Here is a 24504-nt window from a genome sequence, read left to right as displayed (position 1 = left end):
GAGGTAGTAATTTCTTTTGGCAATTTTTATCGAAATTTATTTTTCCATGAAATTGAAGAAATTATGTGATCTAGCTATATCCATTAAGTGGCTCCTGCATGGTTATTAGTGGTTAACACAAAGGCAAGGCGCCATTTGCCGGCCATGTCCGCCCACGCTTCAACTCCGACGATGGCCGGCGCTGACACGGTTCTCGAAAAGCTTCGTGCCTCTCGCGCGGCGATCGTCTCGGTCCTTGCAACCGCGGTGGAGGCCGAGGTTGCCATCGACGCCGCCGGCGATCGTCTCGGCGACCTGTACAGCGGCTTGCCGTCCTCGTCCCAGCTCCAGTCCCAGGCTGTGGCCGTGCGCGCCCTGCGGGCGCGGATCGACCGCGCCGTGGCGCCGGCCGAACCTCTCCTCGCGGCGTTCCGCCGCGTGTCCGCGCTCGCCGAGGAGGCCGCGGCACTCCCGGCGGACCCGGGCGACGCCGAGAGCGCGGCGGGGTTCGCCGGCCGCGTGGACCAGCTGCGCGACGCCATCGAGGAGGTGGTGGCGCGCGGGGACGAGGCCGTGAGGAGGGTGGAGGAGGCGGTGGGGTTCCTGGGCCGCACCAAGGCCGCCGGCCGCGGCCGCGTGCGGCGGCTGACGGAGGCGGCGGCGGCGCTGCGCGCGGTGTACGAGACGGAGGCGGAGGAGATGCGCTTCGAGGGCCCGCTCGACGAGGCGCTGCTCGGCCTCCAGGACCTCTTCGAGGCGCTCCTGCTCCGTCTCAAGCACGCTGCCGCCGGCGAGCTCGGCGACGCGGACGAGGGGTACGAGCTGGGCACGGACGACGAGGTGGACGCCGCCGCGAGGATGGCCAGGACGCTCGCCGGCAACGACTGCTTGGACATCTGCCTCGATATCTACGTCAAGGTTAGGTGACGTCACCATTCCACGCCATGGCAGGCAGCTCGTTACGCTGGGAGTGGGAGTAACTGAAATAACTGTCACTGTGACGTCAGGCGAGGTACAGGAGAGCGGCCAAGGCGATGATGCGGCTGAACCCGGCGTACCTCAAGGCGTACACGCCGGAGGCCGTCGACGCCATGGAGTGGGAGGCGCTGGAGTCGGCCATGGCGCTGTGGAGCCCGCACTTCCACGTGGCCATCGCCGGCGTGCTGGCGGCGGAGCGCCGGCTCTGCGCGCGCGTGCTCGCGTGCCTCCCGCCGGCGGTCTGGCCAGAGTGCTTCGGCAAGATCGCCGCCCGCATCGTGGCGGCGTTCTTCCGCTTCGCCGACGGCGTCGCCGCCGCTTCGCGCGAGCCGCAGAGGCTGTTCAAGCTTCTCGACATGCTCGACGCGGTGGCCCGGGAGAGGGAGTGCCTCGACGAGCTCTTCTCCAGCGAGTCGGCCACGCTGCTCGCCATCCGTGAGCGAGCGCGAGAGGTGGAGCGTTCCCTCGCGCGTGCCGCCGCCGGCGTATTCTACGAGTTCGGCCTCCGCGTCGAGACGCACTACGTCGCCACCGCCGCCGGCAACTCCGGCGTCCTCGAGGCCGGGCACGTGCCCAAGATTGTACGGTACGCTGTGAACTACCTCAAGTGCCTCGCGTCCGACGACTACCGGGGGCTCATGGACACCGCGCTGCGCGCGGAGCGGGAACTTCAGCGCGTCGTCGGCGACGGTGAAGACGACGAAGACGGCAGCGGAGGCGGAGGCGGCGAATGCGAGGCGCTCGCCGAGGCGGCGTCGAACGTGCTGGAGGCTCTACACCGGCACGTCGAGGCGGCGCGCCGGGTGTGCGCGGACGTGGTGGCGTCGCACGTCATGGCCATGAACGCGTACTGGTACATCTACATGCGCGCCCGCGGCACGGAGCTAGCCAGGCTCATCGGCGACGAGACCATGCGGCGGCGGTACAAGGCGTCGGCGGAGGAGGCGGCGTGGGAGTACCAGGACGCGGCGTGGAGCCCGCTCGTCCGGCTCGTCAGCGGCAGCAGCTCCGGGGCGCCAAGGGCGTGGCCGCCGGACGAGGCGCAGGAGAAGGCGGCGGCGTTCGCCGACGTGCTGGAAGAGCGGGTGCAGAGGCACGGCGCGGAGTACAAGATACCGGACGGCGATCTCCGGGAGCAGATAAAGGCCGCGGCGGCGAAGGCGGTGCGCGGCGCCTACGCCGGGTTCGTCAAGGCGAACGACAGGGCGGTGGCCTCCGGCGGCCGGCGGGAGTTCCTCCCGGTGGACGCCATTGAGGGGATGGTGCGGCGGGTGTTCGACAATATGGGCGACGGCAGCGCCGGCCGGGCGAGGAGCCGGCGGCAGAGCGGCAATCTTGAGGGGTTTGAGGGCTAACTGAGCACACAATTGCGCATTGGGCATTGGAGCCAAAATACATCTTTTAAATTTGAAGATTTGTGGATTTGGATACATTGGCTGTGTTCTTTGGAAGATGAAAGATGGTTTGAATCTTTATACAAATTTAATGGTATAAACGATAAAATTAACTATTATAAAGTTAAAATTCACTCTAGAAATAAGATAATAAATTTCAATATAAAAACATTTTGTAAAAAGACATCATTTAGTAGTTCAGAAAGCGTACAAATTGTCACTTTGTTTTCTCTGTGAATTATGCTTTTTGAATTATGGTAAATTTTAGCATTCCCTGTTCTCCATAGCGGATGGACGGCATCTGTCTGTAGTATCTAAGAAAACAGAATGCATCACATGATCACGTCGCAATATCACACGATTGGACACAATCTGAAGATATGGAGAAACTGGCACACATCTGCGATCTATGCAAGCACTTACATTACCAAGCAGTTGATATTTTATCGCATACAAGCCAAGCCAAAGCCATAGGGACTAATCTTCTTTTTGCACACAGCTAACCAACTATTGAAGTACATTATTTCTATAAATAAGCATACCCCCTAACATAGATACACTGATGCACACCACTAAACTGTATCTAGCACCTAGGCTACCTAATGAGAATCATATGTACAATCTTAGGGAGACAAGTTTTGTTAGCCCTTCTGGAAGTACTGGAGGTTGTTCATCTTGAGGGCCCCAGGCATACCCCTCCAGTGAAGAAATTTGCTAATTGTTCAAGAATCTGATTCGGTGTCTCCTGAAAGTAACAGAAATTGAGCTTAAATTCTGCACTTGAAAGCTGATGTAAACCAGTGTACAAGTAGAAGAGGATGCAGACAGCTCACCTTCACCACAAAGCTGCTCAACCCGGCTCACAATATGCTTGCCATAGGTGTATTTCCTCAATGCTTGTAGATGACCCTTCACACGGCTGAGCAGGAGCTCTCTCTGTTGCTCGCTGCATGTTTCGAGTATCTTCTGGACTACATAATTTGCATACTGATCCTTCATCATTGCCTAAATGCATAAAAAATGATTAGCAAATCAATCAGTACAAGAACAGCAGGAAAGAAAATTGCAGAATCTAGAACTATCGGAAGTAATCAGCAGCATAACAGTATTGGTATTTGGTTCTTCGGTGGCACATAGCTGGATGAAAGCACATTGAAGGAATTGTAACTTTGGTTTTTATCTAATCTTATATGGAAGCAAAAACACAGGATGCTACTGCATGATGGCTGAAAGCACATTGAAGGAGTTGTAATTTTCCTTTTAATCTAAATATCCTGATAATTCAGGTTTTGCTTCCTGTGAAGTATTGCTGCCTTTAACTCGATAGAAAAAAAAAGATGACAGAAGAAAATGAAACCATTTGAATCACCAGCTTATCATACATACCAGCAAGTTATCATTGCCCTCAGTCTGCTCCACAATCTCCCGGATCAGAAGATCTCTCTCAGCAATATCCCCATGTTGAAAACACTTCTCTATCACATTTGATGCAAATTTATTTTGGCTCATGGTAACAACCTGCCCAGCCAATTTACTGATAATTTGGGCCCTTTCATGGCTCTTTCCTCTTTCCAAAACATGCTACAAAAGAGGAAAATCAATGAATCAACAAACAAGATTACAAGATGACATAAAAATAAGTTCAAACACTTCGTTCATGGCATCATCCACTATCACAACGTCAATGCATACAGATTTCAGTGTCAACTGCCAACAAAGGAACCATAACGTCTGCCTGTTATCACACAGTGACAGTTCACTCGTCAAGGAATTGTTTGAAATTATTATATTCTCCAAGGCAGGATTGAGTGATTGCCAGGGTATTATCACACAATACTGTGATGGGTACTGTGAGGGGAGTCCATATAAAAATATGAGGTGTAGATGCTATTAACAGTCTCCAATCGTATATTTTAACTGTTAATTACTTTCATAATGTATTGTTAACAACTACAGAATTAAGATAGTATTGAAGTATATTTTCAAACGCAAATGTGCGTGACACTGAAGATATCTACTGTTAGTTTAATAATTAGTCAAAAGTTATGAATGTTGACTTTACGTTATATCTTTTTACAGAGGGAGTAGAAATTTTGGCAGCAAGTATGCATCAACTTGCAGACAAATTTTACCTGTGTAACATAGTTCCCATACTGATCTTGTGCGAGGACGCAAGCCGACTGCAATATCTCATCTATTATGCACTGGCCTTGTGAATCACTGCCACAATGCTCCAAAACTCTCTGCCGAGTAGGATAAAGATTAATGAGAAAGCCAGCCACCAAGCTTTAGCACAAAATTCATACCAAAATACTAATCTGAAGTTACCTGAATAACACGGCAACCATATGGGTGCATTGAAAGGCTGGCAACCTGCCCCTGAAAAGCAGATATTACGAAGCCAATATGTTCTGTTGGGACACATTCAATGCACTTCTGTATAACATGATTCCCATTTTGATCACGGACACATCGCATAATGTTTCCATCAAGCTCACGGACTAGATCTATTTTTTGGTCAAGTTCCATAACTTCAAGAGCCTACACGTTTTAAAATAGAGGTTAGGTAAACATGACAATGGTAACTGATCATAGAGGGTACTAAGCTGCATCTTGTTAGTATTGCATGTACATGCATCCATGTCATGCCAAATGGAAAATCGCCAGGCCCACAGAATATTTACACAAGCAGATTATAAAGCAATTGCTAGGTATATAAAAGTATTTTATTTAGAATTTCCTTGGTGAATTTCCCCAAAATTCCATAATGATGACATATACTGATATACAACATGGATACCATTCTAATAACCACTTGTATCTCGTGTACAACTGAGTACTGATACTCTCTTAACACATTTGTCCAGTTTCTCAATTATTTATTTTAGTTCTCCTCAAAGTTCACAAGTTCAAAAGGCTGAGGGCATTTCAGTCAAATTTTCTAACGAATGACTTTACACTGCTTTGTATAATGATCAGTGATATCAAATCAACAGATTTTTTAGATTTTACCATATTTCAATGATGTGATTGGGCCTAATCACTCGGTTTAAGGCTGAGACTAACCCTTAAATACTCTGCACATGACCAAAACAAAAAGGATCTAACAAAGCTACATCAGAACTTTAAGTCGGTAGCTAACACTCCTTTTAATATCAGAAGTATGGAGCAAATACACAGTCATAACCAGCCTGAAACCATATACCACTAATCCATGAATTCTCAGATTTTGACTAAATAGTTGTTTTTTAAGTGTAAAGAGCTTCACAGATAAACTTTAAACAACTGTTATAAACAAAGAGAAGAACCGCATACCCACACAATTCAATATATTTGTTTGCCATGAAACAAAAGCATACTTAACTTTTAGCATAAAGAAAACAAGAGAAATATCAATATTACCTTTTGAATTACTCGGCATCCATACATCTGAAGGCTTAAAGGTAAAACATGACCAACAAGCTTAGTGGCAAGATCCCTCCTTTGTTCAGGAGTTCCATGTTCAAAGAACTGCAGAGATTATAAGATTTTTCTTCACATAAAACTCAAAGTTGTTGCTGGTTACAAAGCATAATTATGTGAAACAAAGTGGTGACCACAACATGCAACATAAAATTTTTAATATGGATACTAGGCACAGACAGATTAACCCTTACAGCAGCACAGACAGATTAATCCTTATTACAGCAGCATACCTTTTGGATCACATAATTCCCAAACACATCAGTCATTAATGATGAAGCATGAGGAAGAACTTCGGCAAAGACAGATGCCTTCTCTTCAGCAGTGCAGTTCTCCAATTTCTGCTGGATAAATCGGCTGCCATGTTGGTCAGCGCTGAGGTCAAGAATACATCAGGCATTAATGTCCAAAAATAGTATTTGATTAGGCATATCTAGGCAGGAAAAAATACAGTAAGACTAACCTGTATTCTACTATACGACCCGCGATATCAGATAGCTCAACCCTGCGAGCCCTGTTAGACTTAAGTTCTTCCAGAAAGGAACAAGCCTTTGGGTCATCAAATTTCTCCCTCTCTCGTTGCCCTTGAATACTGGAATTAACAGTCATATTTCTTGGGGGAGTTTGGAACCTCACAGAATCATTTCTCCTACCAGGAGAAAATATTCCAGTGAAAGGCTGTCCCTGAAACACTGGGCTTGTTGGGTAAGACACTGGTGCTCCAACATAAGGTGACATGCCTTGATAATTTGGAGCACTACCCCCTCTTCTCGCTGCAGGAGAATCGTAAACTCCAGTTCTTGGAAGTTGAAGCCTCTGTTCAGATGGATACGTAGGTTGAGGTAATATCTTTGGGGGATCAAAACTATCAGCAGGATTTCCCACAACACTAACCCTTGGTCCCAGTGAATTGTATTGATTTATACCAGCATACTGAAGTAAAGAAGGATGCTGAAAGAACTGAAAAAAGTTCGGGTCAGGAATGGATGGCTGCATAGCAACCCCAAGTTGTTGTCCATACATTTTATATGGCTGCAAAAATTCTGTTCCTGCACTAAGATTGCCTGCTGACGGAAAACCAGATGGCCTACCACTAAAGCTTGGAGTAATAGGGCTGTCAACAGGTCTAGCAACAGGACCCTGAGGAGCATAGCTAGTCATAACAGGTGGTAAAGCTGAAGCATATCCAGCAGTTCCAAACAGAGTTGGCAATACACTAGCCGGATGCAAATTCTGATAGTAAGGGCTTCCAAAAGAGTTGGGCGCATAAAAAGGTGTTATACCAGGCAGTGGTAAAAATTGCTGCATGTCACCAGTTGGTAATTTTAACTGAGTATGAGACATGTTGTCAACAAAAGGAACAGGGGGAAGATGTGTTCCTTGAGGAATCATTTGAATAGGATCACCCTGGACTAAAGGTGAGGGGCCATACTGCTGCATGACATTGTCCTGCCACTGCTGCTTAACATGCATGGTATCATGGCTATCCAAACTTATCCTCAGGTTCTTCATATTGGAGTTCACAGTATCTAGTTCAGTCAGAACAGAACCGCTGCCAAGCACATCATTTCCAAGTTTGATGTCTATGGTCGGCTTTTCTTGCTGAGAAGCTTGCATACTGGGGTTGCTATCAGGAGATGATGAATTGGGAACAGATATAGATGGAATATTGTTGCTAAGTGTACTTCTCACTGTGCTAGATACAGGAACAGGGGTCCATGAATTCAACCCAGATGTCTTGACAGCATCAAGTGAAAAATTTGTTGATGAGTTAATGTCAGAATGGTCAGATATACCAACTCCAGTATTGCTATTTGATGGATGAGAAGAATTATCATACAAAGAAGTACCACTCTGCTGAAAACTCTCCTAAAAAAATAAAAGCAGATTGTCAGAATATCAACCGTAAATTTGTAATATGCTTGAAAAGTAAATCAAAGCAATACTTCAGACTTCATTTGCAAGTGAATGCAGGAAAGTTTATGTAGAGAATAACAAAAATCCAATATGGATGAATCCCAGGGTCAATTGTAACCAGATATCATGCCATTGACACCAGAAAGTTTGAGACTGCATTTCTCAGTGACTATGGATGAAAATACCTCCTTTTATTTTATTTTGCAATTTCATAGACTAACTAATTAAAAATAACATGACCTTAGCCATAAAAGAAAAGTTTTCTACTAGAACTGATAATGTTGTCCATAATGTAAAATATCCCACACCCAATGATATTCCTATACAGATTAGCACAATCAATAGCATCATGTAACCCCTAACAGAGTAATTGTACTAAAACTGGTAAAGAACTAAAGCCTATGGAAAATTGAACTCCACTCCACAGATAAGGAATGTCAAATTAACCTTTTATCGATTATGGGGAATATTGACAAGCTATTGAACAATATCGTCAGTATTTTTTATTTTTAAAAAAGGCACGGGAAGTCCTAAGATTTCAGTAAGGTCTGTTACGCTAGTGACTTTCAGAAAGGCAGGACAGCTGGTGAAAATGGCATACCCATTTGCTGCCTGCTGGAAAATTTGTTGAGTCAACACTAATGGTTCAGAAGCTACAAACCAATGCAACAAATGGCAGATATGGAACACCATATGGCAGCTTATAAAGAGAACATGGTAAACATCTTCAACACTTCTAATGGTATGCTATATGCTATACTACAATGTAACAGTGCATTTCATGGTCATTTATGAACTGGAACATTTAAGGCCATTAATTGTAGATTTGTGGTAATTACACAGAAGTTCTAAGTGATTTGGCAATTTGGGTATTCCTAACTTCTAGTTCTGATGATTTGTCTGCCACATTACCTCTGTTTTGGTATTTCTCAAATGTATGCAACAAGATTAGAGTGATCAATTGACAATACAATAGGAGGTCTTAATATTTTCTCGTCAAAATAGTGTTAGTGCATACTCAAACTCAAGCTGAAAGAGTGGTTGACATTGGTATAAGAGCAGGGTAGTTCATATGCAGATTTTGGTAAGAAAGCTTGATGAAGTCGAGACATAGGTAAATAAATACATAGATATTTTGATGTGACACATAAGGGGAGCAGGAGAGGTTTTGGTCTATGAGGAGCACTCACCGATGCAAAATCCCCGAGATTCATACAATGGCTGTCAAAGTTGGACCCGCTTTTACCAGAAACTTGGGCATCCTCAGCTGAACTTGAATCCAACCTTGGTGACCTATCATCCTCAGGCTCTTCTCTGTGTGTTGACAGAGTGGATCGAGGGATAAACAAGGAGCCTTTGCTGCTGTCATCTTGAGAGACCACTCTCCATTCTTTAACCTTGCCAACCCTGTTCATGAAGCGGCGGCTCTCCCTAGAGATAAGTGGCGGAGGAAGCCTTGGGTTCAAATTGACCTTGGAGCCATAATAGTCACAGTATGCAGGATCAGCACGTAGCTGCTCCTCAGATTTGGAACTATCCTCCAAGTTGCCCAACTTTCCCTCTAAATTAGCTTCCAAGTTTCCACCTTGCTGACCTATCATATGACCAAGAGCAGCAAGAGACCCTTCCATGCTAGGTGGTGCACTTCCACTACGATTTGGGACAGACTCCCTCCATCCCCCATAAACAGCAGTGTTATTATCCACAAACCCCAGACCTTCTCCTGAAAGGTTACCCAGTGACGAATCAAATGCACCAAAGTCCTTGCTCCAGTTACCAGCCCCTGCTCCTCCAATTAACCGGACAGCGCTCTCTGTGGCCATTAAACTGCAGAGAGAAAATGAATGGTCAGTGTTCATACAATTGAATTTATTAATAATTTACATTTTTCCATATTGCCACTTTCCAAGCCTGGCTTTTCATAATTTACTGGGTTAGATAATGACATAATGTATTAGGTGACAGCGAACAAGGTTAGCTTGGTGCAAGCAAATAAATGTCAGTGTTCATACAATTGAATTTATTAATAATTTACATTTTTTCCATATTGCCACTTTCCAAGCCTGGCTTTTCATAATTTACTGGGTTAGATAATGACATAATGTATTAGGTGGAGAGCGAACAAGGTTAGCTTGGTGCAAGCAAATAAATGTCCAATTTGCTTCTTCAATAGGGTAAAAAAGAAAAATCAACGATACAAAAAGAAAAGCAGCATATAAGCGGGCTAAATAAAATGCTACTAGTAATTGAAACATGCAATGAGGCCGTAAAATTGCAGTTGCAGGGGCTGGGTAATCATAAAAATGACAAATTTAAGGAATACTCCACGATACTAGTTTACCAGTGACAGTCAATCCAACGTAGCGTGCGCCATGGGGGGGGGGGGGGGGGGCAGCTGAACCCGCCCCATCAAACAGAAGGAAACATGCTGCCATTACTACTACTGCACCACGCAGGCATCAAAGAAAGAGAATCAGGGGGAAACCGGATGGGTTACTGGAGGGGATAAAAATCAATCCAAGCCGGAATTTTTATCTCCAATCAACGCCAGGAGGCCGGCAGAGGAGAGACCGAGAGAGGGAAGGAGGGAGGGCTAGGGCTAGGGAGAGAAGAACAGATACCTTCAGTTCGATCCCAACCGAGACGAGAGGCCGGCCCGCGTCGCCCACCACCCCCCCTAACCCCCAAACCCGCTCTCCCCGCCGGCCGAGGAGGGAGTCCACCCCCAACCCCCACCTCGGGCCTGCTCGCCGCCGGCCGTGCGCGCCGGAGGAGGAGGAGGAGGCGGGAGCAGGTCTGCAGGCTGAGCCCGTGTCTCCAAGAGAGAGAGAGAGAGAGACGGAGAGGAGGACGAGGAGTAGAGGCGAGGGTTTCGCGAGCAAAAGCAAGAGAGAGAGAGGCGAGGAGGAGGTGGTGGCGGCGGCGCCGCTCGCAGCGCTGCTGCTGGTGGCGTGCGGTGCGGTGCTACGCTCTGCTGGGCTGGGGCGTGCGTTGCTAGTGGCTTTGTGTGCACTCCTGGGGTTTTAAGGCTTTTACTAGCGACGGCATTTTAGTCATCAAGAATATTTAGTATCGGTAACTTTTATATTATTTTAGAGTTAAAATGGGTTAAAATTTTATAAGAGTGTGTTTTTTAAAAAAACTATAGGATAAGCATGTTTTTATTTTTTTGAAAAACTATAGGATAAGTATGACTTTGACTAGATATCTTCTGGAGTTGATAATTATTAAATATTTTCTAAGAAAACTCATGTGTTTGTCATACTATTGGATAAATACAGACTTCTTTTATGGACTGGTGTATTATTTTAAATGGAGAATAAAATAATATTTGATTATTTTAAATCAGACTAGGGTATGTAGCTCATCCACTACTAGGGTTTAAGAAGGTTTAACGGTTTTTAGCCTTAAAGGATATTCTTACCGTTCTTTTTATTTTGTTAAATTTAATGTGTTAAATTTCATATAAATTTTTTAAGACTATAGGATAGGTATCTTAAATATGTATTCCATCCGTTTCAAAATAAGCGATCATTTTGGTCAAAAAATTTGTCCTAAAATAAGTGCCTACTACAACTTAAAACGAAAGAACTATGATTACATAGGAGCATACACAGTATTTGGACAGATTGTCATCACCAAAAGGATAAATAAATAGGGGCACGAAGTTCATTTTATTTGAATACTGATTTGTCCAAATTTGGTCAAAGTAGACATTTTTTGGACGATGGAAGTACATAGTTATTATTTTTTATAAAGAAAATTATGTCGTTTTGACAAAAATATCAAATAAATATAATTTTAACAAAATGGGGTATTTTAGAAAAAGTATAAATATTTAAGTATTTTAAAACTTGACTGCCTTAAACACATAACTTAACAAATTTAGGACTTACCCTTATATATAATTGTAAAGGTACAAACAGAATGGGACCTAAATTGATAGTGGGCGAATTTTTTTTATATAGATTAGGTTTCCGCTGCCACCAGGTTTACCATACCCCAACGCTGACTATGTTAACTGTGCTAAACAGTGATAAATTGTACAAGATTTATCAAAAAAATCTGAATTAGTTTATAGGTTTAAATTCATTGCGGTTATGGCAGTATTATCGTCATTGTATGCTCATGTAGAATAGAAACTCTGGTGTAGATTACGTGGTGTTCTTAGTAAAGCTTCTCTGTTAGAAATTATGTTCTTTAAATGTTGTTGACTTTATCTTGTATTGCTGTTGTTAGACGCATACGTTTTGGAAGATACGTGAAGGGAAGAAAGTACTCTCTAGCCCTTTGCATGGAAATTGCTTGACTCGTTCTCATACTGTAAACAACCCTATGATGTTTCCACTGAAATGTTATGAAATGCACTTGACAATGATTAATTATTTTCTTCATTACCACATGTTTTCATATTTAACTATGTTTAACACACACCTTCTCAGTTGTAAAGTTATATTTGCACTAGTAGCCAAGCAAGTCTAATTATAAAACGGTGCAAATTAATCTGAACTTGATTGAAGCAAACTAATGCCGAATGAACAAATAGATTGGTACATTATCCAAAGAGCTGTAATGTTTTTGGAATGCTAAGTACATGTGGTTTATGATGTATAGGTTTTCTGAAGAGGACAGATGTGGGAGGACACAGATAGTGCAGCAGTTTTGCTGGATTGAATTCAACTAATTGATGCTGCTACAGTGCTGCCAGATTGCTGATGAGTAATTTACATTTCATTCAACCTAGCACACAAAGGCTCTCCTAACAAAATCAACTAGACCCCTAACAACTCCCCTAGTCCTCTTCAAGGAAAAACACTAACCATACACTGATACACCACCCTTTACCTGTTAATTAACCTCATAATTACATACAAAACAATATCAGAATTCAGAAGTCTCCTCTCTCTGACAGAAGAATCACACCAAGAACATGATTACCATGGTAATTAAACCCTCTAACTAGTACTTATCCTCAAGCCAATAATCACCAGTTACAGTGATCAGCCTTGTAATAGCATTTTTCATTACAAGACTAGATATGTAACTGCAGAATTCAACGCAAAAGCTTAGGCATTTTTGTGCCATTCAGTGACATCTGGGACCCACATGTCATTCTATGACACCTGGGACCCACGTGTCATTCTACTGTACTTGCGGCTGTGCCAAGGTCTCCTCTTTCCCGCGTCCCGGCGCGCCGGCGGCCACCGCCGATACCAACGCGTCGTAGCTGTCCGCCGACGCGTCGGCGAACTCGGCCATGGCGCCGGTCACCGCGGCCATGCCGGCGCAGAGCACGCGCTCGGCCATGCCCTCCATGCCCGTGGCGACGCCCGAGCACACCGACCCGACGCCGGCGACGAAGAAGTCCAGCCCGTCCATCACCCGCGCCTCCGACGCCGCGTCGACCACGTGGCCCCACTCCATGCACACCGCGAACGCCAGCGGCAGCGCGGCGGCGTGGGGGAGCGCCCCGCCGCCGCCGCCCCCGATGCCGAGGCAGCGGCGCGCCCACGCGGCCAGGGCGCGCGCGTAGGCGCGCTGCGCCGACAGCCACGTCTCCAGGGCGCCGCGCCACGCGCGGATCTCGCACTCGAGCGCCACCGCGGCTGGAGGAGGTGTCGCCGCGTCCGGGGCGCTCAGAGCAATGGCGGTGGCCGCCGTGGGGTGGCGCTGGAGGAAGAGGAGCTTGGCGTCGTCGATCGTACGCTTCTGAGCTTTGTGGCGCTCAGCCATGGCGCGCCACATCCGTGACAATCTGCATAATGCAAAGACAGTTCCAATGTTGAAAGATCACATTGATGCCCCAAAAAATCTTCTTTTTTATTTATTATCAAAAAATGATTTTGCTATTTCGGAGAGTTGAAGTGCTCAAGTTTAAATTTTGTTGAAATTATACACAATCTGGATATGCTAAAGCGCTAAAAAAGAGTAGGCTATAGTCTGTGCTCAACAGTGATGATGGTAAAAGATGGCTTTTGTACCCGACTAAGACAACATGATTAAGATGTCAGCCTTTTTTGCTGCATCTGCTTATGTTTATGTTTTAAGTATGTTTGTACGATTTTAGCATGCTGATGGTGATGGAAAAGCAACCCGTTTGAATTATGTCTTTGTTCTGTTACATAAGTGAAGAATTTGATCTTACAATCGTTAGAATTTATTAGACCTGTTCAGTTTTAGTTGGGTTTCAGTTTGCGATAGGGTAAATCGTTAGAATTTATCAGTAGCGGTTTTCCCCTCTAAACAGTAACAGACAGATGAACAGCATAACTACTTCTGCATGCCTATTTTTCACAATGATTCTATATCTGAGAACCACAGTAAATTTCTAATCGTTGAAACAATTGTAACTAGTTATTTACTCTGCTAATCAAATTGTGGATCCCCTTTAAATAGTTAATATATGCACATTATCCCGGCAAAAAAATTAATAGATACACATTATTGAGTTATTCTAGGAAAAATATTTAGTTGATGGACAGAAAACTCTCACTGTGCAGGACACCGAGATTGAACAGAACTACAGAAACGTACCCTTGGATCAACTCCATGAGCTGAGGTTGCATCTCCTCGTCTCTTAGAACTTCAATCCTCCCTGATATTGACTGAACCGTGTGTATTGACACCTTCATCCGAGTATGTAGACTTCTCAATGCTGCACGGGTCTTATCGACAGAGGAAGGTTCATCACCTTTCACATCTTGGTTCCTCAAATGATTCAGCCTTTTCTCATAGTCAATTCTTAATCGCTCGCCTGCCTGCAAGTGATAAAACAAAGCATGATTCCCACTACTCACTTCTATTGATCCTCTGGACAAAGTTTCTGGTGGAAATTATACCTTTACTTCTTTGTATAATTTCTTCTCCCATGTATACAGTCTATCTAGAGTGGAGTGATGACTTCCAGACATTGTACTACAAGATTCTTCAGAGTAACAGCTATTTGTCTCATGGTCATAGAGATCCTCTATTGAGCTTGTGGGAGCAAGAAGGAAGCGAGAAGACGATGACCGGGATGATGCAGAGCGCAAGAGTGCGACTGGGTTTAGCATCTTTGCTGCATTATGAAATTCATTGGTAAGTCCAGTGAGTTAGATTTGCAATAGTTTAAGTAATTCCAGTATTGGTTTGTAAAAGTAGTACCAGAAAGATCGTTTGAGGTTGAGTATTGAGCTCTACTTGCCTCCAACATCACTGAGATTTCCTTTGCAGCATCGCAGATCCCCGAGAACTGACTATCAATGTCTTTCATGGCCTCAACCAGACTTGCTGGTCTGCGGTTCAGATACACTGTGAAACCAGGTGTGTCTTCTGCATTTGCAACTTTGTTCCTCATCAACTCTTTCTTATGTGCCTTGATCTCAAGTTCTACTTTGTTACGCGGTTCACATGCTTCAGCACACTGAACTCCTTTGGATTCAAATCCTTTTGTTTCCTGCTTGGCGTTGACCTCGTTTTTCACAGGGTGAACGGCCCCATTAGAAGCCATACATCTCTCATCTGAGTGCTCGCATTCATCGTCATCATCGTCGTCGTCATCGTCATCAGAATCATCATCATCTTCTTCTTCCTCCTCTTTCTGGTGCATTTGTTGATGTCCTTGACACTCGTCATCTTCTTCTTCGAGTTCTGGGATCCCTTCCTCCTCTCTTACACGCTGTAATCGTGCCAATTCATCATCAGTGACTACATTGTCATAGCTACTCCGAGGTCGCGGATATGCAAAGTTGTCCAGTGATGAGAATGGATTCCAGAAGAAGTCCCACTGTGATGATTCCTGCTCCTGGGGTGATGGAGGTGGGTAGCTTGGCCTATCATTCGACGCATAATAAGAAGTTCTTGCTGGTTCCTGGGGTGATGGAGGTGGGTAGCTTGGCCTATCATTCGACGCATAATAAGAAGTCCTTGTTGGTTCCTGGGGTGATGCAGGTGGATAACTTGGCCTGTCATAATGCATGTAATAGGAATTCCTCACTGGCTCCTGGGGTGATGGAGGTGGATAGTTTGGTCTGTCAAAAGGTGGGTAGTAGGAAGATGGCCTCATTGACGAGGAATGAGCCGCAAAGAACCTGTCCGTGCCACCATAGTTATCCATGGGGTAATGTGACTCGATATGGATTGTTTCCACAGGTCTTGGCTGCTCTTCAACTGATACTGATGGGTTTGGTCCTGACCTCAAATACTTTGAAACATGGATAGTTCTCTTCTCATATGAACCATAAGGGAGGCCAAGCATCTCTGGCTTCTGTTGCTTCAAAGGAGAAATGAATTGATCAAATATGAGCTCATGGTGATCATCCCCAGCAACGAACCGCTGGAGGGCCATTGAAACACGCCTCAGGGACTCAATGTAGGCAAAGTGAGACGATGCAAAGCGGTTCCGCTGCTCCAGTGCCTGCTTGATGAAGTCCCTCCTGTCCCGGCACATCTTGACAGCCTCCTCATCTTCTAACCTGGAAGCAGCACATCCCATGTCTCCACAGCCTTGTTTATTTCAAGAACCCATCATGCTTGGACCAGAACTTCTGAGTTCAACATGTGAAAAACATGGAGAATGTAACAGGTAAGTTCTGACTTCAAGAAACAGGTATTTTCAGTTATGTATCATTGCAAAAATTACCTAATACTGTAAAAGAATCGATTTTTGGTGACGGGCACATCCAGGCTGTAGCCAAACAAGAAGATGGCCTGAATCAACTCAACTATCTGACAAGTTTCAGAGAGTTCAGAAGCTGCAGAGACAATGCACAACAATTATATACAATCAAATTATGCAGTAGCAAAAGGGAACCTAGGCATAGACCATTCAACTGCAAGAGGGCAGTCAAGAATGCTGCAATTGATGACTACAATCACAAAAACTAGCTACTCACATGCAACAAGTGCAAGCTACTGAAACCAAACAGAGCATGAAATGCATCTAGTTTCCCTGAGAACCTGAAATATCTCTACGATAAAAAGAGGAGTGAAAGCTACAAGGCTACAGAAAGATGCTCCTTTGCAAATGAAATACCCCACCGCAAATACGCTACACTCCACATTTGTTCGGTAGCAACAACATTCTTTTCTCACAAAAGAGGGCTGAGAAACCAAGAAAGAGAGGAATATAGTCCTTGACCCTACCTTCAACTTGCACAATGATGATTGCGGTAAGTGAATGGACTCGACGCTAAACTAAATTCAGTTCAGCACACAGTATGAATTCAGTGAAGCCAATGCTATGAAAACCAGGTTTTCTGGTATACTGGACTTCCAATTTACACTTCACGGTAAACAGTACTGACAAAATCATTTTTAATGTCCTTAAATTAAATGAAATAAATGGCTTGGTTCTGAAGATGTTAACAGTAAAATGAGTGCAGAATTCCGAACTTCAGAACTGATGGACCATGCTGAACTTTTCTACTGTGTGCATATAAGTAATTAGCAGGGGTAAAAAAATATTGTAATGTAAGAACTCCAAGCCAAAGACAAAGCTCGGGTGATGATTATGGGTAATAATAGGTATAACAGCTCTTGTCTCATAGTGCACATAAAAGAAAAATCAAGTCTTGGACTAGCTCCAAACCTCCAGCTTAATGTCAAATCCTCTTGCTACAACGGACAAAGAAAGGTAGACAAATACGACCCGTGAGTTTACAGACCAATTCTCACTCTAAAAAAAATTCAGAACCCTTACTTCCTTCCAGAAAAAAAAAAGAAAATCAATCAGAATCATTCCTTTAACTGAAACAAGGAGACTGAACGGATAATTAAAATCTTAGACCAAATATCGAGAACAGGGCAATGTATTGCCTAAAGCCAATTCTAATTTCTACAGTCTCCTGAAGAAACTGAATACAATTCTAAGGGGTAAATAAACAAGAGTAAGGACAAAAAAAAAGATCAAATCTTGTGGGGGGGAGAACAGAACACACAACAGCAGCAGCAGTAGCAAGAACCAAGAAACATGGCAATCTCTGCGCAATTCCCATCTTGCAACACCAAAGAAAAGGCAAAGCCAAGCATAAAGATCAGGTGGACAGGGGCGCAGGAGCACATCATTCTGAAGTGTGGAGGAAGCAAAGGCAGAGTGACGAGTCCTATGTAGAGGAGAAGGAAGGGGAAGGCCATGAGCGCGCACACACACAAAGAAGAAGATGGAACCAGGGACAAGGGGCATACATGTTCTTGAAGCACTCAAAAGGAGGGAGCACACAAAATTCTCTAAAGATCAAGAACAGCTTCGCAAGAACCCTCCTCCATTTCTTTCACCACACACCCCCATCTTTCTCACTCTCTCTCCACACTTTGGCCCCACAAAACCTCTCATCCAACCACATCAATTGAGAGCATTAAACAACACAAGGAGGAAAGGTGAGAACAAAAGGAGGAAGAACAATGCAGCCCTATATTATGCACACATTAAAATAAAAGATGACAGGTTCAGAGAGACAGCTACTCCTACCTGAGACTCAGAAGGCCTCCCTCCTCTACTCTCTATCCCTTTCTCCTCCTTTGGGCGCTGTGTATGCGTGTGTACATGAACAAGAAGTGGAAGAAGTCTTTGTGCAGAGAGAGAGAGAGGAGAGAGGAGAGAGTGTGAGTTGTGGTGGCAGAGAAAGAGAGAGGCAACAACGGTCAAAAGACTTGAAAGGAGGAGAAATCACTGGGAGGAGAAGGGAGAGAAAAAGTGAACAGCAGCCCACCAGCAGATTAACTGAACTGAGGTATGGCCTTATTTCCCAATAATACCCCACTCATTTATACCCTTTGCCATTTTACAGAAATGGCTCTCTGAACATTTTGTTCATGCAATTTCAAGCAATTTGTGGGATTCTCTCTCTCAAGATGAATGAATCGGGATTTGTGAGAGAATTTTACGTTGGAACCCAGAGATTATTATAATAAGAGGAGGAAAGGTGAGGGCTTTCTAGATCGATTCAATTGGTGTTTGTGAGAGAAATTTCACATTGGGATTCAGGGCTTATTATAATTAGAGGAGGAAAGTTGGGGGCTTTCTTGAGAAATACCAGTAGGCGTATGACTGCAAAAACATTCATGTCCTTTGGAGTTATCATCAGTTGAATAATTTATGGCATGCACCAATACGACAACACTTACGTTAGAGAAAAGAAACTGAAGTTATGACCGTGACAACATACTTTGGACGTACAGCTTAGACTTCAGAGAAAGCTAAAAAAAACAATTTAAAACTTGTTTTTTTCTATTTTAATAGCATAATATTGGGTTCAGTAAAAACGTATTCATGAATACTGCTACTATATAAACTGAACTTTCTAACAGCCTTCTGAATAAATTCTGCACAACATGACGCTCTGCATTTTTGTCAGTTCACAAAAGAGGAGAAAGACATCTTTTTTTTTCTCTTCTCTGAACTTTTGAACAAACTTCGGGATAGTCAGTTAAGTTCAGGCTTCATGCATGCCGCTCTCGACGCCTCACACTTCTCTCATTTCACAGGGACAAATTCAGTTGCATCAAGAAACAACTTTTGAACATATCGAAACCTTTTCTTTTCTTTTTTTTTCTGCACACCAAAAGAAAGAGAGGGAAAAAAAATCTGATCAAGAGCAATCTTTAACAGAGAAAGAACAATAAGAATTCCGATATCTATCAATCAAATCAATGTGGTGTGTGGATTGCCACTGCATGCGGCACCTGGCCACCATGCACAAGGTGTGGGCTACCACCACACACACAACACAATGCAGGTTTGTGCAAAAATATGAGCTCATCGATCCCAAAAAGGTCAGGGAGAATAAGGCATACACAATGCGGTGACGTCGAGGGGAGGCGCCGCTCGCCGCGCCTACCGCGGCCGGAGACAGCCTGGAGAGAGAAGGAGAGATCGAGAGAGAGTGGAGACTCCAGAGGGAGAGACCGAGCGATAGAGGAGAGAGAGGACAGGGAAGGAGTAAAAAAATTGAAAGATAAAAGTTTTGGTGGGCATTGTGCACTATGAAAAAGATATCATATACGTGTTTTTTCTCTACGTGACATTGTTTTTTATCTAAGGGCTGTTTATTTTTTAAAAATTTTCATCTAAAAACATCATATCGACTCTTTGGATATCTAAATAGAGTATTAAACATAGATAAAACGAAAAACTAATTACACAGTTACGTGAGAAATCGTGAGATGAATCTTTTGAGCCTAGTTAGTATGTGATTAGTCATAAGTGCTACAGCAACCCACATGCGCTAATGACGGATTAATTAAGCTCAAAAAATTCGTCTCGCGGTTTACAGGCCAGCCGTGAAATTCGTTTTTTCATTTGTGGCCGAAAACACCTTTTAATATCCGATCAAACGACTAATATGACATGCAAAAATTTTCATTTCACCAGAACCACACAACGAAGATACTCATACTGTTAATGCCCTAAGATGCTCATCTTTCTTTTAAAGTGTTGATCAATTCGGATGAAAGTTCCTCAGATGCCTGCACTAGGTAGTGATTGGTATTTTCGGTGGAGTCACACTAGCGAATCCATATATCCTCTCGAGGACTAGATTGTTTGATGTTTTTTCCCTCACTTTTTCTATATTTTTGTAAGGCCAAAAACGGCACGAAATTCTTAAGGACATGCCAAGTGTATGATTTTTTAAGCATACAAAATCTATATAAAGGGCAAAAAGAGAGGGTGCGTTCGTATGGTAATGATATATATTTGTTTGATATGCAGTACTACAGTGTTACCATGGTAGTCATAAACATTTGTATTTCAAATCAAATATGTGCAAAAAAAAACTTTGCTCTTACGTGTTACGAAGAGTAAATTGCATCCATGGTACTGGGTGCAATATAGTAAAAACTTAAGAATTAAGCATGCTAGTATAACAACTTGGCATGTGTATCTAATTTAGTACAATAACTTGATAAATAAGCTTATAGATGGAACAACTTGCAAATGAGGGTACGTATTTCGAGTCTTTTCTGTATACAAATTCAAGTTTCTAAGTACTTATTTTGCATATACTTGCTCAGTTTGGCATAAGAATACTTAACTCTGTTATCATTCTAGTAACTAAAAGTTAATTAAATTTCATGTGTAGAAAATTTTGAAATTTGGCTGAGATTTGAGAAGGTGGAGAAAAAAAATTAAAGTCATTGGTAAAAATTGAATTAGCAATGTAATTCTTATAGATCAAATGCAAAATTATAAAGTAATATCCGTAGTATTGCTATATAATTGGATATTTACATTGTGAAAATATCAATCTATTACCTGTTAACCAAAGCAACACATAGCTAGTCAAGTTGTTGCACCAAAGAAACAAAATTGTCAAATTCTTGTTCTAGAATGCACACACACTTAACCAAGATGTTTAACTACCCACCTGCCAAGTGCCCTAGCATGAGTACAATTTACTCTGTGCTGAATTACCGTTGATGCGCTTCCCAAGCATCTAATCGGTACCTTTCTTTTTTTGCAAAAACTTCCTTCATCAACATTTCTTATGAACTTTCTAAAATCAAATTTTAAATTTCTAATATATGTTGTCCCTTTAAATAATCCTTATAAACTCATTTTCATCCACCCATCCCCTACAAGAACTTTAGAAGTTAGAACACAGCCTTGTGAAATTATCCAAATAGAAACACATGTCGTCGCAGTGCTGCATATTAGGTGCTTGGGGCATTCAATTTTTTGCCACCGCTACAGTGTTATATTTACATCTTTGTCATTATCTACATGTTATAGACACATCGATTAAATATCCAAATTTAAAGATGGCAAACAGTTAATATCCTCCGTACATATGTTCATACTAGGCAATAGCACATTACCACTTGTACAAATGAAAGATTATATTGACCAAATGACCAGGAAGAGGAAGGAAGGCATGCACTCCAAAGCAAATTTGAAAAAGGTCCTCTTGTATGGATGGATATGAGCATGCATGGGAATTTTCAAAAAGATAAAGCACAGTTTGTTAGTCTGCCTCCTCCCCTCTCATCAGAGATGAAAAAAGCAAAAGAGATGAAAAGATTCTTCCACATGTCCATGCCCCAGAATTTTTTTAGAGGCCCTTTTCTCACACCTTTATCTTGGCTTAGATGCCTAGGCCTGGTGCTGTTTTTTTCAGTAAAGCCCTTATACCACACTTATTTACTATGGGGACCCTTTCCCCTTAGTTGAATAACATTTATTATGTTTAGCTTCTTGCCATTCCACTATTAAGATAAAAAAATACAAAAAGTTTTGATACTTTGAAAAATGACATGATGAGCAAGTATGGTTTCTACTGGAGGCTCTGTTGATTACTCAAAACTGCTCAGTGTGACAAATTGAAACTGAAGATTACCAGACGTTAAGAGTAATAGAGTTGTTAAAACAAGACAAATAAGGTGTTTCCATAGGATGTACTGTAGTGGTCAGGTAGAGGTAGCAGGCAAGACAAATAGAATGGTGCACACAAATATAAAATTTCAGTGAACCCTCTGTTGGATTACCCAAAAACTGCTATGTATAATTTCTGAAACTGAAGATTACCAGTGGTTAGGAGTAATGCACATAAATTCAGATGATAAAACAAGACAAATAAGGTCTTTCCATAGGACAAGCATTAGTCAAGTTGAAGTTTTTTTATCCTTCTGCCCATCTCCTACTAGGAAGAGAACAAACTGAGGAAGACTAGTTGCTCATAGGATGCCACTCCAATCTAGATCCTCTATTTGCAGCTTGCAGCCTTGCAGGTCACTTAGCATTTGACATTATCAAAACAAGACAAATGACAAGCACAACAAGGCCTGTGTTTTTCAATGTCTCATCGACCCAGGGTTCAGAAGAAGACATGATTGGCAAACATGGCCATTTTGTCTTAGTTTGCTACTACTCTCAGCTGCGAGATCCACAGTACAGGGCTATCCTTAACCAAATGCTCTACTCTTAGGACACAACAAGAATCTTAACTTGTTCTTTTCATCAATACAACGTGGGCCACCACAATGAAAAAAAAAGTTAGAAAAAAAAGGACAGAGTTATATATGAGAGCAACTACACTGAAGAACACTGTCCAATGAGACGCAGGCTGCATACTGTAGCTTCAGTCTGGTCAATTTGCCATCCATTTTAGACTCAACCTTTTTTACTGAACTTTTTCCTGCTGAAAACACAAAAATGCAAGTACAGCTACAGTGCTATACCTGTATTTTTTACACCCTATATCAATTGAATTAATTGGACTGTAAAACCCTGCAAGAAAAGCTGACATGAAAATTTCTTTAAAGAACCAGAGCTTGCATCCTGCATGGGTTTATAATAGTGTGTATGTTTTTTTCTGTCTGCAACTTGGAAAAGTATTGGATCTGTTCATGTTATGTTTATTTTCTACCTTCTGCTGCATGTACCACTGTGTAGGAGGATAGCAGGTTTGGTGGTGTGCACACACAGCTCACTCACTGTCAGGAAGTCCAATGCTTCAGGCACGTCAGTTCATGGCTGCAAGAATCAAGATCCCAATGCAGTTTCTCTGAACTCTTTTTCAGTCCAATTTTGGCCGTCAGTTCCAAGCATATTTATAACCTATCAAAACCACCATATTAAAGCCAAATTACCTCACTTGGCTGAAGAACAATGGAGCAAGCAAGAAAGAGCTTCAGGGTCTCTCCTCCTTTCAGTCTGCATTGAAGGATGGTTAGTGGTTGCCCTCCATCACATGATCTGCTGCCACAGAGTTAACTCCTCTGCATCTAATTGGTACTCTTACATGAGTAGGAGTACATGGCAAGGGACTCTTTGCAGCAAAGAGATGACACACTCTTTACTCCAGACATCTGACTGCGCCTGCTTTAAAGGGCAAATGACAGGTGCAGGAAGCTCAACCCCGTTCTTCTGTTAGATTTCTATATTTGTCTAAATTTATGATTTGATTAATATATATGATTTGTATATATATGTCTAGGGCCGCATTCGTTCCCCAGCTAAGTTAATTTAGTTTACTCGTTTTTCACGCGCACGTTTCCCGAACTGCTAAACGGTGTATTTTTTAAAAAAAATTCTATAGGAAAGTTGTTTTAAAAAATCATATTAATCTATTTTATATTTTTTAAATAATTAATAATTAAATAATCATGTACTAATCTATTACTACGTTTTCCGTGCTAGGTAAGTTAACTTACCCATCCCTCTGCCGAACGCGGCCTAGATGTATTAGCATCTATATAAATTTAAACAATGTTAGAAATTCTTACATTGTAAAATGGAAAATGTATTTCACTATATTATTGCCGCATATGTTTTTCAAAAAAAAAACAGAAAACTTGCTTCTGCTACATCGCCTAGACCACTTGTTCTAAGTTGTTTGTTGAGTTGGCTGTCGCTTCTTTTGAAGTCAAGTGCGGATTATCCATTATCTTAAAAAAGTTATTTGTTGAGTTTGATTATCAAAATATTCGATTTATTCCTATAATTAAGTCAATAATCCACAACAATCAATTAGTGAATAATCTATTTCAAAACAGGGTCCACTGTCTACATTACACCAAGAAATTCCATTAAGGTTGTTGCAGTGCAGGCATATGCCATCACTGTCACTATATACCAATATGTGAGAAAAAGCCTCTCCTCTGCATCAAGATGTGAGAAAAGTCTCTCCTTCAGCAAAGTTTCCAAATCGGCAGGGATGTAGCAGCGTGATAGTGCCATTGTGGCCCAGGCCATTTGTCCATGGCTGGAAGAAGAGAGAGATTTGCACAGTGCAAATTTTTATGGCACATAAATTGCAGGGCACAGTGAATGACCAGTTTGCCTTGCATTTACCTACTA

At 42.8% G+C, this 24504-nt stretch overlaps 3 protein-coding genes across 8 annotated transcripts; 1 reads left to right on the top strand and 2 right to left on the bottom strand.

Annotated features, from left to right (window-relative positions):
* Positions 1 to 678: 678 nt before the first annotated feature.
* Positions 679 to 2340, top strand: LOC102722794 (exocyst complex component EXO70I-like). Its single transcript, XM_040527257.1, has 2 exons — positions 679 to 902; positions 992 to 2340. Exons 1-2 carry the CDS (start codon positions 679 to 681, stop codon positions 2310 to 2312), a joined length of 1545 nt encoding a protein of 514 aa, XP_040383191.1. The 3' UTR covers positions 2313 to 2340.
* Positions 2341 to 2732: 392 nt separating this feature from the next.
* On the bottom strand, positions 2733 to 10704 carry LOC102720729 (pumilio homolog 5). Its single transcript, XM_006659545.3, has 10 exons — positions 10352 to 10704; positions 8921 to 9557; positions 6277 to 7682; positions 6047 to 6188; positions 5754 to 5861; positions 4680 to 4892; positions 4484 to 4594; positions 3738 to 3932; positions 3185 to 3356; positions 2733 to 3096 (listed from the first exon to the last, which is right to left on the bottom strand). Exons 2-10 carry the CDS (start codon positions 9551 to 9553, stop codon positions 3074 to 3076), a joined length of 3003 nt encoding a protein of 1000 aa, XP_006659608.1. The 5' UTR covers positions 9554 to 9557; positions 10352 to 10704; the 3' UTR covers positions 2733 to 3073.
* Positions 10705 to 12255: 1551 nt separating this feature from the next.
* LOC102722518 (protein ROLLING AND ERECT LEAF 2-like) lies at positions 12256 to 18441 on the bottom strand. Of its 6 annotated transcripts, none has more exons than XM_040526764.1 (6): positions 18178 to 18441; positions 16351 to 16462; positions 14874 to 16255; positions 14570 to 14787; positions 14265 to 14488; positions 12256 to 13485 (listed from the first exon to the last, which is right to left on the bottom strand). In XM_040526764.1, exons 3-6 carry the CDS (start codon positions 16201 to 16203, stop codon positions 12873 to 12875), a joined length of 2385 nt encoding a protein of 794 aa, XP_040382698.1. In that variant the 5' UTR covers positions 16204 to 16255; positions 16351 to 16462; positions 18178 to 18441; the 3' UTR covers positions 12256 to 12872. The 6 variants fall into 6 exon arrangements, with proteins under 6 accessions (XP_040382698.1, XP_040382699.1, XP_040382702.1 ...); XM_040526765.1 differs by having other exon boundaries at positions 14874 to 16252; XM_040526768.1 differs by having other exon boundaries at positions 16351 to 16436.
* Between the last annotated feature and the right edge of the window lie 6063 nt (positions 18442 to 24504).

The sequence above is a fragment of the Oryza brachyantha genome, chromosome 8, assembly GCF_000231095.2.
Source record: "Oryza brachyantha chromosome 8, ObraRS2, whole genome shotgun sequence".
NCBI lineage: Eukaryota > Viridiplantae > Streptophyta > Magnoliopsida > Poales > Poaceae > Oryza > Oryza brachyantha.
Note: the sequence above shows the minus strand (reverse complement) of the source record. Positions and strands in the feature narration are given on the sequence as shown.

Excerpts from the sequence above, each read along its gene's own strand:
- LOC102722794 (XM_040527257.1), top strand. The coding sequence starts at position 679 with ATGCGCTTCGAGGGCCCGCTCGACGAGGCGCTGCTCGGCCTCCAGGAC. Across the intron at positions 903-991 it reads GATATCTACGTCAAGGTTAG|GTACAGGAGAGCGGCCAAGG; the intron begins GTGACGTCACCA and ends ACGTCAGGCGAG.
- LOC102720729 (XM_006659545.3), bottom strand. The coding sequence starts at position 9,553 with ATGGCCACAGAGAGCGCTGTCCGGTTAATTGGAGGAGCAGGGGCTGGT. Across the intron at positions 7,683-8,920 it reads ATCTCGGGGATTTTGCATCG|GAGAGTTTTCAGCAGAGTGG; the intron begins GTGAGTGCTCCT and ends TTATTTTTTTAG. Across the intron at positions 3,357-3,737 it reads AGGGCAATGATAACTTGCTG|GCAATGATGAAGGATCAGTA; the intron begins GTATGTATGATA and ends TTATGCATTTAG.
- LOC102722518 (XM_040526764.1), bottom strand. The coding sequence starts at position 16,203 with ATGGGATGTGCTGCTTCCAGGTTAGAAGATGAGGAGGCTGTCAAGATG. Across the intron at positions 14,788-14,873 it reads AACCTCAAACGATCTTTCTG|CAAAGATGCTAAACCCAGTC; the intron begins GTACTACTTTTA and ends TTCATAATGCAG. Across the intron at positions 14,489-14,569 it reads AATTATACAAAGAAGTAAAG|GCAGGCGAGCGATTAAGAAT; the intron begins GTATAATTTCCA and ends TATCACTTGCAG.